This window comes from Manduca sexta, chromosome 2 (genome assembly GCF_014839805.1).
Source record: "Manduca sexta isolate Smith_Timp_Sample1 chromosome 2, JHU_Msex_v1.0, whole genome shotgun sequence".
Taxonomy (NCBI): Eukaryota; Metazoa; Arthropoda; class Insecta; order Lepidoptera; family Sphingidae; genus Manduca; species Manduca sexta.
The window spans coordinates 945,411-959,431 of record NC_051116.1 but is presented as its reverse complement, the minus strand read 5'-3'; the positions used below and the strand labels follow the sequence as shown (position 1 = coordinate 959,431).

Below are 14,021 nucleotides of genomic sequence, written 5' to 3'. Positions count from 1 at the left end.
CTTTGTGTAATATTAAACTTGTCAGATTTTTTTTGTTGACATATTGAATTCCAATACAATAACACAATGAACATCTTATCAAATAAAGTAACTTTGAATTATCAAAAACATAATACAACTAATTGCTTACTAGTTTCGTGGCCCGTTTGTGTTAGTTGTTCAACCGGGTCAAGGCGAGAACGGATGCAACTTGCGCAAGTAACTCGCCTGCTGTACAAGACAATTGAATGCAACTCTAATGCGTAAGCCGTTGGGCTTATTGTCGACTGTATAACAACCGATAGGTGTTCCGTTAATATTGAGTTATACACGTGAAGAAATAATGACATTGGGCGATTATTTCGCTAGGTTTTTGCGTTTTGGCTTTGGAGGGCGTAAGCTTAGGTATTAGTATTGGTCTTAGGGTATTACCAGCAGCATCTCTAGGAGTTTGAAATATAGTTATTCTAGTTTACATCTTAAATAACTATATTATTACGGAAAAGATGTCGGAAGTACTCCAGCTACTAAATACTATTAAAATACTTCTGATGATTGGTTTATGTTTTAAAAGACATTAAATCCTCTCCATAATGCAATACAAATCAAATCTAGTCTAATCTCTTGCCTCAAGTTCTTGTACTCTTCATATTTAAAAGTACAAATTTTTTGCCCGTCCTGAGAATTGAATTCGGAACCACAAGGCTTACCAAACGGTCGCCGGAACGAGGCGATCACGTAACACTCATGGCCCAAAATACGAAAAATATTCAACGTTAATTGGTATTTAAGAACTAGTTTGTTGTGACCGCAAAGTGATTGTTGGTTGGAGCATGTTTAATCACAAGAGGGTCTGGTTTATCCGACTGTGTTAAAGGAGGGTTATGTTCTGATATTGAGAATTATTAACTTTATTACTTTTAAATGATACACGGTATACGAGTACGAGTATATAAAACAAAATACTCCGCTGCATTTGTTTGTCTGAACGTGATAAAGTCAAAAACTGCTGAACGGATTCCAATGTAATTTGTTATGAAAATCGTTTTAGACCCTGGACACGGCACAGAGTACTGTCTCGCTAAGAAATATAACGGGACTTTTATAGGTAGAGGCAAAACTGGTGCGCCAACTCGCCGTCTGTATTCCGTCCCATGATGTGATAGGGGCGAGCCTATCGCCATATCGGATACAAATCCCAGACCCAATATTACTGTCCGACCCGGGGATCTCATCCGATACATGGTACTGCAGATACAACGTTACACAACTACGACACCGAAACAGTTCTAAACTATCTAGATAATAATGCCTGCAGCTGAATCTGCACTTTAAAATTAAATATTGATAAGTAATAAAAAAAAGATATCTGTTTGTTTACATTTAGGTTTTTCCGTTTATAAAAATGGCATGAGGTCAGTATTAATGTTAAAGTGGAGCAATCAACCTCAATTTATAATACGTTAAAAAGTTGACTGAAATGTGAAAACCTTGAGATGGTCTCTGTAGCTATTGCGTTTGTTTTGTTTGTATCATTTCGTTGCGCAATCAAAAATATGTTATGTTTTTAAAGACGATAATGGTATGTGCCGCTTCAAAATTATTCGTAAATTTGGAGATACAGAGGTTGTGTCTTTTTGGTGTATTAATTATTGATTTTAGCAATTGTCAATTATTTTAACTAGTTGACATTCGCTCGTTGACCAGTTTATATTTTTTAACACACATTTATATGAACTTTAATTATGTCAAATCTCACATTCCTCCGTGCGCGCAATGTGCTTAAAAATGTTTTCCTACGTTTTCACTTCACGTATTAATTAGATAGGTCATATAAGAGAAGATAATCTTTATAATTTCTAAAAACATAGCTGTTAAATGTATCCAAAAATAACACATGTAGTCCTGATGCTATATAATCAGAGACCAATTCATGTATTTAGGTATTATGTGAGACTTAGTGTAAACACGGCGTGTCGTGTTAGCTGGTGGTTGGATATATTTTATATCCGCCCGGATAGCGACCACCGTACACAAGGTGTTAAAACCCGCCACATGTATATATCTAATTCCAACGGACCGGCATAATTATGTCGACTGCGGGGGTAATCATCTCTCGTCAGTCGACATTCTATTGGACCCCACTCCACTTACCATCAGGTGCAGGGGATCACTTTGTCGTGTACGTATAAAAAAATCAATATTTTGTAACGCTCTACATATTTAAGTACAACATTGTAACATTATTATATAAAATCGTTGTTTTTATTAAAAACTCACATTAATTTTGTTAATAAGCAGTGGAAAATGATTTAGCACAATTAGGAAACAAGAACATTAATACAAATATTCTCACCGAAACGTGACTAACGCTGAAGGGCAAGGCTTTAGTGATAAATTTGTGTAAAAATTGCAAATAAATATTCATTTCTGACCATGAATTATGGTAAAAAATTTAAATAACGACAAGGTTGTTGTAGATTTATTTGCTAATATGACTGATGGAAATTGTTGTCAATTTTTTTACATTAAATATATTTTCTTAATAGGTTAAATGATTTGTTTAACTTTGAGACCTTAGATTATTCTGTACAATTACATACATGGTGTTTACAAAAAAAGGGTGCTTAGAATGACTTGAAAATCCACCTACGAACTTCCGTTATCCTCTTGCATTCGTGAATAAAATTCTATATAAAAAACTAGACGATTTATAAAATAATTTGTAGTGTTAATAAAATATTGTCTTACCTATGAAATAAGTATTCAATAACGTGTCAATAAATAGAAATCTACAAGTCACTGTAAAGATAGTTTATCGATTAGTATTATAATTATTATATCAAACGAAACCATGACACTACACAATATATTTCATTTGTCGTTGATTATTTATTTTTTTATAATTTGCACGAATGACTACTTTTTTAAATAAACTTAATTCCCTAATTGATCTGCAATGGTGAAATTAGATTAAAGAGCGCAGTTCAATTCCACGCAGTTATCAAGCTTCATTGCTGTTCCTACTGTCTCTGGTTATTTCTGCTTATTATTAACTACATAAAGAGTTTAAAAAAAAATCCCCACAGCCGTGGCCTTGTGTAACGGTCGGAAGGTCGTGCAACGGTTGCCGCGCAGTGTTCGAGCAAACGGCGGTAAAGTGAAATTTTCTATTGTCTTGCCCTTGGCCGGCTTGCACGTAACACTTGCTACATAAATATCTATTGTTCCAACTCATCGTTATGTGTTTGTTTATTAGATTATAAAAAAAAATACGATTAAATATAACACCCTATGTTTCTAGGGTTTGTGACGAAAAGAAATGTCCATTTTATAATGATTGATTGGATTAAACATAATTATAATTTTGTATTAATTATAAAAAAGGAAAAAGTGTGAGGTATTAAGGATTGGATTATAGATAATATAAACTGTAATAGCATTGGATGAAATAATGAGCGAACGATTGTTCGTGTAATCGTCTCTCTGTCTTTCTCTTTAGGGCTAAAGGTTAAAACACATTAGACGTACGCAGATGACATAGAAACTCTACGATACAAAAACATACCATCTGGCAACTAGTTTCATCGATTGTCTATTTAACAGTTTCAAAGTTATGGTATCATACCGTCACGCGTAAACCATCGACCAGTTAAAAATAGATTTTATGTCGCCGTCCGAAGGTCGTTACTCGTACAAAATTCGCGAGGCCGTTGATTTAGTAGGTTATAATACTTAAAATGGGACAAATTAGAAATTACGTACAGTAAAACGGAAAAAGATAAGATTGTGTGCAATTGTGAGATCAGTTTGTATTGTAGCCAGTGTAACTACTGGATATAATACGACTTGACATCGCATGTCTCAGGATGGCGAGCGCAGTAGAATACCAAACAATACTTTGTAATTCAAGGTGTTGGATGTTGTTTCTACTGTTTATGGGCGGTCATATCGCTTACCGTCAGGCGAACAGCAAGCTCGTCTCGTTATTCAAGCAAAAAAAAAGTTGCCTCCCTACCACTCGCAATCTATTTATTTCCTTTCACGTCTACTAGTTATCCATAACTAATTTAATATTGTGAATATTTATGGGGAGAAATCACTTAACATCATGCGTCATGCTTGCTCGTCCTCTGCAAAAACCCTAATATTACAGCTGTGCCCCTGAATTTGATGCACTCGTATTTTCTGCCGACTGACATCCATTAAACCCGTATCCAAATTTTTTTCATTACATTTTTGTAGGTCTTCAATGCGTCCAAGATTCCCCTGGCCTTGTGGATGTCCTCTCACCATGAAGTGACCCACTTACCATTGAACAACACGAGCTGACACAGTGCAAAATAATTTCACACGTGGGTGAACATTAAATGAGTTTTAATCATAAAAAATGGTAGCATCTGGCTCAAGGTTAGCCAAGATGAACGGACCTTGGCTCTATTGCAAGGAATTATAGCGTTAGACTGTTCTCTAGTTAAGTAATATTGTATTAATACAAGTTGCATGGTGAAAGAGATCTAGGCCTCATTAACAGCATCCAGGACGAATTACAGAACAAATTCTGAGGTATGGGATGTTAATTATCACAATGCGCTATAATGTCATGCAAATCGGAACATAAAATTGCTTTCAAAATGTTTACGGTTGAAAGACATCGCACTAGAACCTGACGAAGTAATACTAACGACAAAATTCTAACTCCAAAGCTTTTCTTGAAGCGACTTAAACGCAGCATCGAACCAATATTGTTATTTAAACTTGCACCTGATAGTAAATTGAGTAGGGTTCCGATAGTGTCGACTGACGTATGATGATTACCCTCGCCAGTCGACACAATTATGCCGACCTGTTTAAAACAATATGTACACAGACTGATCTCGGAGCGGGACACTTACATGAGTCGCTATGGCAGGTTTTACATCTGGCGTACGGTGCTCGCTGTCCAGGCGGATACAAATATCCTTCCACAAGCAGATCTAATCGTTGAGGTTAAAACGCCTCCTTAGATCATAATTATGTCACTCGCATTCCTATGGAGGAAAGTGGACAATTAATATTTCCAACTCCTCCCTATCTTTCTATTTGATTAATTTCGTTGCGGGATAATGACATATTAGTTTTCCCCGCGACTCGCCGAGCTTCACCGCTCGGTGTCATAAAATGCGTGTCACTGCTGATCCTGGCTTACAGGGGTTGTAGTGGTGGGTGTGAGGGCGGGAAAATCTATAAGATCTAATCGTACGCGTTGTAACAGAAGTTCAAAACTGATTTTATAGCGGTTTTTTATATTATAATTTTTTCCCGACGTTTCGAAGACTGCAGCCTTCATGGTCATGGTGAGACTGAAATGTTGGTCGTCCGAAAAATCAAAGTTACGACATCTACCTACATTTTACACAAAAAAAAAATTATATAAAATATAGATATTGGATCTTTGAATCGCAAAATCTGTAAAATATTTTTATTTAAATGTCCAACATTCGCGTAAACATAAGAAATCATTATGTTCAAAAACTTTAACCTAAATCTAACATCACATTTAGCAATATCATATGCACTAGTGTAATAATCTATTGAATTACAATAATCTTGTAAACTGTAAAGGTTATGCATGTTGGTTTTGCAACAGCGGCGACACACTTTACGTACGTTTCGATTTCAATGTAATCACGTGTCAAAATCTCAATCAAAGATGATGTGCGTGCTGCATTGTGTGGAGAATGCGGGTGAGACGGGGACATAGAGGTGTTTTATGGTTTTATTAATGTTTTTGAACGGCTTCCGATAAATATCAGCTATCACAGAATAGCGCACGCAATCACAGCATCAGCCTGTGCATATCCGGTTCCAACAGGCCGGCATAGTTGTGTCGACTGCCGCGGGGTAATGATCTCTCGTCAGCCGACATTTTATAGGGTCTATAGGGTCACTTAGTCGGGCCCCTATAAAAAAAGAAACAAAAAATGTTGTAGTTGAAGTTAGAATCAGTGTGTGGATCCAGTTTCTTTGGGGTTTCCCAATGCAATTCGTATTTCTATGAACTTGCTTAGAATGTTCTGTATTACATCAATTTATGTTATCTATAACAAACTTCTAAAGTAACGTCAAATAATCATATCAATTCCTATTCCTTTACTGATTTCTTCTTTTTGGTTTAGGCCAATTCTGCAGCCGCAATTCTTCTGGTTTTACGAGCACAGGAGATCACTCAATATCAGTCGATCTACTTGCTATAAAAAACATAAATATCATCGATTGCCTTACAACCCTATTCTGTCATTATTTCCAAACAATACTTCCTCATTTCAAACTATTGGTCCGTTTAATCCTGTTCGCATATATGCCTTATAAAATTACTTATATCTCCGATTGCCATATTGCCCCATTCTCCCCATGTTGCCAAACTGTAGTATAGAGCCCCAGTTCGACATCCTTGACCTGTGGCCACTAATGGATACGAATTCACGACCCGTTCAATGTATGCTTTTTGTTACTAATCTTGGGTGATGATGGCTTGATTAGGCAATTGATATTAATTAGATTTCTTTTCTTGTTATATGGGTTTGGTGATTTAGGCAGTGAATTGCGGAGTATCTGGTTCAATTGTCCTAATGGCGAATAGAATTGAGATCAATCACTGCAATCGGTATTTTGGATTTTATTGCAAAAGCATGAAAATATTCTTTCATTATTTTTTTTAGATTTATTCAATACTCAGTTTACTATCATCTTGTAACAGGGCTAATTCATAAGTAAAGTTTAGATACAAACGAACAATCGTAAAAGTCAACATCCGCCAAGCTAACTTCTGAATTTTTTGTGAAGAACCATTGATACTGCCGCTAATGTAGACGGATCTGGATGTTTGCAATATATTGCTGCAAGAACTTGCTAGTTGACACACAACTCGTCCCTCTACCCGTGTTCATTGACGTCAGCATTTCCCAAAAAACAAACCTCATATTTATTTACATACCCAATTTGTGCCAATTTGTACATTTCGAGTGTTATTATCGTAATCCGCAACCCTTTGTGCGTACGTTCTTAATGAAGTTGATTCATCGCAACGACTGAGATGTTGACCTTGGTCAGGGTTGTTAGAAAATGCGCCATAGGTGTTTAGTTTTAAAATTCCATTTACTTTATTCATCTTGATACGCTAGAGGTAAGAACCTGATGAATTCAGTTTAGTCCAAATATTACCAGTGCTATTACGAACGAGGGGCGTCAATAATTTGTTTATACTAGGTCTGGAATGCCCTATGGCGGGTTTCTCACTCTGTACCACCGCTAGGCGAATCTTTACGTAAGCCTCACGCCTTTATCCTCGAAGGACCTGGCAGTGTCGTAACTATACTAATATGTCGAGCTTCAATATCCGTTTGATGTTCTAGGCAACAAGTCTTGCCATATCCATCATAAATTTTACTCCCAACCAACATAAAAGCATTTACAATTAATATATAGCTCTGACAGATTTAACATATGTATCGTCCCACCTAAGAATTGAACCTCGAACCTCATCTCTCAAATCCAACTACATTGCCCTTATGACTTGTTATTGACGGATAGCAGTTTTATCCGGCACTTTCACACCAGTAAAAGATTTTTCGGCCATCTAAAATCGATTTACTTAATCGACTAAAATACTCCCAACCCTGACCAGTTGGACAACGGCCTCCGCCGGTTATCTTTAATATTAACAAGTTACTAATGACACGTTAATTACTCGTTTCAAAGTCGTCGTTTTAATTAAATTTTGGCAAACTTCCTACGTTTCGTACAGCTTAATCCGGCACGTATAATGTGGAAGATAACTGCAGATCTGCGAAACGAGATCGGTGCAGTTTGCATTTAAAATTTTAGTGACAATTCCATAGCTCCGGAGAAAACTGTCGTATTTGAAAAAGTGCGACTTTCACATCATTTTGCTGGTGGTAGGATATATTTTGTATCCGTCTGGATAGTGACGATCGTGCTCAAGGTGTTAAAACCCGCCATAGTGGTAGTAAGTGTGTCGCGTTCCGGGATCAGCCTGTTTATATCCGGTTCCAACAGGCCGGCATAATTGTGTCGACTGCCGAGGGGTAATCATCTGTCGTCTGTCGATATTATATTGGACCCCACTCCACTTACCATCAGATGCGGTGGAGACACTTTGCCCAGGCCATTTAAAAAAAAATCTAGATATATATATTTTCTTTAATGAGTTTCGTAGTAAACAGTATATGAGTAACGAAACACTTAAATACTGAAAAAAAAAAATCACGTCGAATTGATAACCTCCTCCTTTTATTGAAGTCGGTTAAAAATAGCTATTTTTTTTCAAATACGATAGTGAACATAGGAACCATAAAATTGTAATGTTTTTTGACTACTCTCGGTCAATGCACTTTCAATCATGTAAAGTCACTTTAGATTAACCTTTTGTTATCAATTTTTTGTTGCAATTCACTGTTAGTATCGTTGCACGTGTATTTTTCGAGACGGCTCAAGTGCTGAGTGATAGCGGATGTGAGGGGACACTGGGGATGTGCAGATCACTTCCGGGTATTTGTTTCTACGTCGAGGGGAAGGTGGGGTAATTTAGGAGTATTTAAAGTTCGTTGAAGGCAGAATATTTACTGTTAGTTACTTTCCAAAAAGTGAGTTTCTTTTTAATTAGAAATCAGTTACATCTAGAATACCACTAGTTAATTCATTGAGGTATTACATGTTTTTTATATTTTGATATTGTTTCTTATTTGCAATATGATCTTTATCTTTGTAAGTTTTCGCGTTATCACGTTTCCAAATCATAATAAAAACAAAAATAATATTGTCATGTCCCATATCGCCACGATTACACACAATCATTATCCGCACAGCATTCTGATTAAATTTATCATCAGGTCTCGTGTTTGCTATCTTATCTGTCAAATGATATTTCATGTTTGCCAGTGTCCCGTGTCTATGTGGCTGTTGTTAGTTATTCTTGGTTGTGTAGAACTATCCAACCAGACAACCTGGAAAAGCTGCTCATGGTCGGAAAGTTGGAAAAGAAGAACCACGGGGACAAAACCCCAAAAGATGGACCAGGTTACCAATGCGATGAATGTCTCCATTAATGCAGCACTTTATCAGGCGGAAGACTGAAGCCGATGGAGATATATAACCTTGAAGATTATTGCGTCACGATCCTGTATAATGAGGGACCGTCTGGAGAGAGAGAGAGGTGTAGAACTAGAATTTGATAGCGGATTCTTTTGTATTAATTTTCACAGAGTACTACTTCTCTGTAGGCATTAACCCCACGCCAGAGGGTGATCTATTCAATAGAATCATAATAGGTATCTTGTATGCGAGATTTCTTCTCGGTAAGAATAGTCTGCTTTAGAAAGTAATCGCAACTGACTGGAAATATCTACCGAGTTTTCGTAAATGCGTCGCAAAGAATATTTTTTTTTGTACATTGATGAATTTGAAGAAGTCTGCATTGATGCAAATAATGGGTATGACGTTACGCAAGCGTCGTTTTATAAAAAATAACACTTCTATTTACTACGACGTATGTTGCACTTGACCCAACATCGGGATGTGATGAAGACATTTGAATGATACGTAGCCCTTTCGCTCCTAACTTGTACTGCGCACTCTCGTCACTCGATACTCCATGCTAACACTGGTAGTCAACTAAATGTGTACTAACTTCACGCATCGCCACTTGTCTGTGTTAATTGTTAACATACACTTGCATATTGTGTGTACTCTCACTGGCTTGGTGTTAGGACACCGGCCTGAAATGCTGGGTTCGCATTCCTGGTCCGGCAAGATGACATTTTTCGCCCTCTGTTATACCATAGCGAAAAATGGGTCACGTAGTTTCACACCTGCCTACTCCTTCAAGGACGAAGTCGTGATGTGTGACTTTGTTTTCTGTCACACCGTTCGCGACCCACGCCATAAGGCAAGCCCGCTCGATAACGCTCTTGAACTTCCACCCCCATTATTTATGAAGCTACCACGTGAAGGTATGGATTACTATCATCCTCGCCTTACGTGCAAGTATACTGTTGTGGTTGACACGATATTAAATGCATCGATGTTGTATGAAATCATTTGATTGTTAATAAGGTCTATATTGTTTTGAAATTTTGTGGAGTAGCCTTTACGATAATCCAGAACTTGGTCTCTGCGTACCAATCAAAGTCACTATGAGATCACTTCTAAGAAACATTAAAATATCTCTTTATAGATACAAGATATTCCGGGCACACTTTTTGTTTACAAGATATTGTAGCCATTATAATTACTAGGCAGGATAAAAATTAATTATCTTATGTCTTAGGTTAGTGTAAAGCCATTCCGTGCTTGGTAATTCAGAGTTTTAATTATCCTCATTATCTTTGGGCAGTCGTGCCGTTTACCATTGAGTGAGACTTGTTCGTAATGCAGTTATCTATGAAATGTGGCTTTTGGTTCCGCCCCTGTGAAAAAGTTTTCCGGGATAAAATGCCTATAGCACTCAGGACAGTCTAATGTAGCTTGCTATTAGTGAAAAAAAAATCAAAATCGGTTCAGTAATTTCAGAGATTAGCGTGTTCAAACAAACTCTCCAGTTTTATAATATTACTATGGATATGTAATAAGTACGTTTGTTTGCCAACAGATTACGTAGCGGGTGGTGAGCTTTTCACCCACCTTTACCAGAGGGAACATTTCAACGAGGACGAAGTGAGGATATACATAGCTGAAATTATATTGGCGCTCGAGCAGTTACATAAGGTAATTTTATTTATTTATTTATATATAGATACAGATATAAACAACAGATAAAATTTTACACAAAGTTACATTCATAACAAACATGATATAAAGGCGTCCTTATACTATTATATACAGCATTCAATTACACAGCTTCGTAGATATAAAAAAAAGATATTAACAATAAATAATAGAGGTTTTATTAGTCTAAGTAATGTTTGTTCTGTTTTGAAAACGGAGAGGAGTTAATACATACATACATACATAACATCACGCATTTATCCCCGAAGGGGTATGCAGAGGAGTTAATGCATCGTTTAATCCGTTTCCAGATGGAAGATTGTTCATTTTACTATGTAATACTATACTAATAAAAATTTGAGGTCTAGTTAATTGGAAAATGCGAGAATTGAAACATCTAAGACATTCTGACATATATCTGGCAATTATTGATGAATAACATTTTATTTATTTTTATTATGTTGATACCTGTTAAAAAGTTGTTCACATTATGTATGAAATCATTAAAAACAACTTAGAATGAAAATTAGAATGAAAAGACTGCCTCGGTGGCGTAGTTGTATTGCATGTCCGGTACAATAGCGCTCTGAGGTCCCGGGTTCGAATCCCGGGTCGGGCAAAGTGGTATTTGGGTTTTTCTGCTCAGTATCAGCCCGGAGTCTGGAATTTGTGCCCGATATGGCGATAGGCTCGCCCCCTATCACATCATGGGACGGAACATACTTGGCGAAAAATGGGTGCCCTAGTTGCGCCTCTGCATACCCCTTCGGGGATAAAATGCGTGATGTTATGTATGTATGTAGAATGAAAATTTAATCTCTATGATCAATATAGAGACGACACTTCTCCCAATTGACCTCATAGTTTAATTTTTATAGTCCACTATATTCATCACTGACACTCGAAAATCTACTTAATTGGGCTATCATAAAGTCCACTGTCATAATTAATTTATTCAAAGTCCAGACCGTGGTATATGGTCTCTAAACAGTTTCCAAGGTAGTGAGACTACGTATCATAATAATCTTCTTCAATAGCTTTTAATGCTGTTCCATTATGAGGTTGGCGCAACATTTTTGCAAACAACTCTTAAAATTGTTGACTTTTTATTTCCCCAAAATGACGTCATGCCGTGTCCCATTTTAAGGGTGGGCAATGGTGCTATCACACCCATTTCGTCAGCTCTCTAAGGTTCTGTGTAATAAGGGCGAGGTTATTGCTATTTACTGGGCACAGTGTAGACTTCGGGCTAATATTGAACAGAATAGAATTAGACCCAATGTCACTGCCAGAACATATTATTTTGTCATAATGAATCTTCTCGAATCCACTTTATGCAACATTTTTTTTTGCTTTCAAGTAATTTTTATCTCCATTATATCCATATTATCACCCCCGTGACCATGAATGTTGCAAAATCTTCGAAACGTCGAGAGAAAACTAAAATATAAAAAAACCGCGATAGAATCCGAAAAGTAGTTTAATTCCAATGTCTAACATTCGCGTAAACATAAGAAATCAGTATCCATTATTTCTCATTTCCTAACGCGACTATATCCCGAACTTTCCCAACAGCTCGGCATCATATACCGCGACATAAAACTGGAGAACATACTCCTCGATGCGGAAGGTCACATCGTGCTGACGGACTTTGGCCTCTCCAAGGAGTTCTGCGGCGGTGAGAGCAGAGCTTACAGCTTCTGCGGCACCATCGAGTACATGGCGCCTGAGGTGGTCAGGAGTGGCAGCCAGGGGCATGATATCGTAAGTACTTTGATTTAGTTATTGTGAGGAACGAAGGTTGAATATTTCAAATGACCAACTGTCTATGAGTACTTGCTTTGGTCGGTTGTTATGGACTTTAAACAGGGGACAATCGGAAATGTACTTTATTTAGTATTTGACAAAATTGGAATTTGCCAAGCAAGCGGAATTGGAAACGCGGAACCATGGTATTGGAGCAGTTTTAAATCATATTAATGTCCGTTTTGATCCACCCAAATTGTAAGTTGGGGTATGATCTGCATTACAGTTATTAATCTAATATTCAAAGTAAAAACCAAAACCCAGATTATATTCTAACACATTGACTCAGTCCAAAGGTAGTTTAACCTTCGGATTAACAAGGTTTTGCAATACACGTGTACCGATCGTATATGGCGGGTACGAAGTTCGAATCACGAGTGAGTCAGTATCGGTTTGTAGGGTTGACGTACGAATGATTGGGTAAAATTTGAGTTTGATTTTATCTTACATTACTTTTGCGGAAAATAGTTGAAATTATAGTACTGTAGCTACTTGTTAATAAATTGGTAATTTGTTTTTTGTTTCACCCAATTTCGATCCATAAAGAACAATTTTTAAATATACATATAGAAATTACTTAAATAACTTAATCTAAGTTCTAGCAAATTACATGTAAATCATTAATGCCAAACATTACCTGTATACTTAACAAAAATACTTCTATTATTATTTATTATTTATTATAGGCAAACAATATGAATGACACATTTGGAATCTTCTAGAACGTATCCCCCGCATATGAACAAAAGCTACTCAAAAGATAACGTATCTAGATCCTAGACCCTAAAGATACGGCTATTATCAGTGCTATTTATATCGCGGTCTTCCTCATGTGTTTACTAAACAACATTAAAGCGGTAACGTATTCAAAATCTCGATAACGTGGCGGCTTGCAGTCAATTTTACATATGAAAATTGTCTGTCTAGACTTGAATCTTCAGATCAATGGTTGGTTTCGTTATCTCGACTTTGTTGTGTTATTATTCTGTTTATCTAGTAATGTTGTAGTTGTATGAATGGGGGGCTTGAAGTGTTTTTTATTTCATTAATTAGTTTCTTAATCCGGAGATGTATACATTACTTCGGATTTTATGATGTAGTGAGTTTTGCTTGTAGCTTTGCTCGTTGAATTTTTTTTCTCGAAATAAAAAACATACAACGCGATAAGAACATTTAAATGATTAATTATTACACATTGTTAATAAATATTGTGCAAAATTCGCATTAAAAATCTGTCGATACGACTATAGAATACACAGACGCTGTTTATGCGACATGGGGAATACCAGAAATTAATTTTAGCCGTTTTATCAGTGCCTTGTCGAATGAAAACATCATTAGTTCATAATTGTTACAAGAATGCAGTCGTTAACGAAACAAATTAACAAAGTTTATATTCAAAATATTTAGTGGTAAACGTGACTAAAATGAAGAAGAAAAGAAAAATTTCTCTGCGCATACGCATATTAGCC

At 36.6% G+C, this 14,021-nt stretch overlaps 1 protein-coding gene across 2 annotated transcripts in view; it reads left to right on the top strand.

Moving 5' to 3' along the window:
• Positions 1-14,021, top strand: part of LOC115452573 (ribosomal protein S6 kinase alpha-5) — a 142,954-nt gene that overhangs the window by 72,737 nt on the left and 56,196 nt on the right. For both annotated transcript variants that reach the window (XM_037438010.1, XM_037438011.1), the window contains exons 5-6: positions 10,628-10,743; positions 12,319-12,507. In XM_037438010.1, the coding sequence (XP_037293907.1) occupies positions 10,628-10,743; positions 12,319-12,507 (305 nt within the window). The remainder of the gene's footprint in view (positions 1-10,627; positions 10,744-12,318; positions 12,508-14,021) is intronic.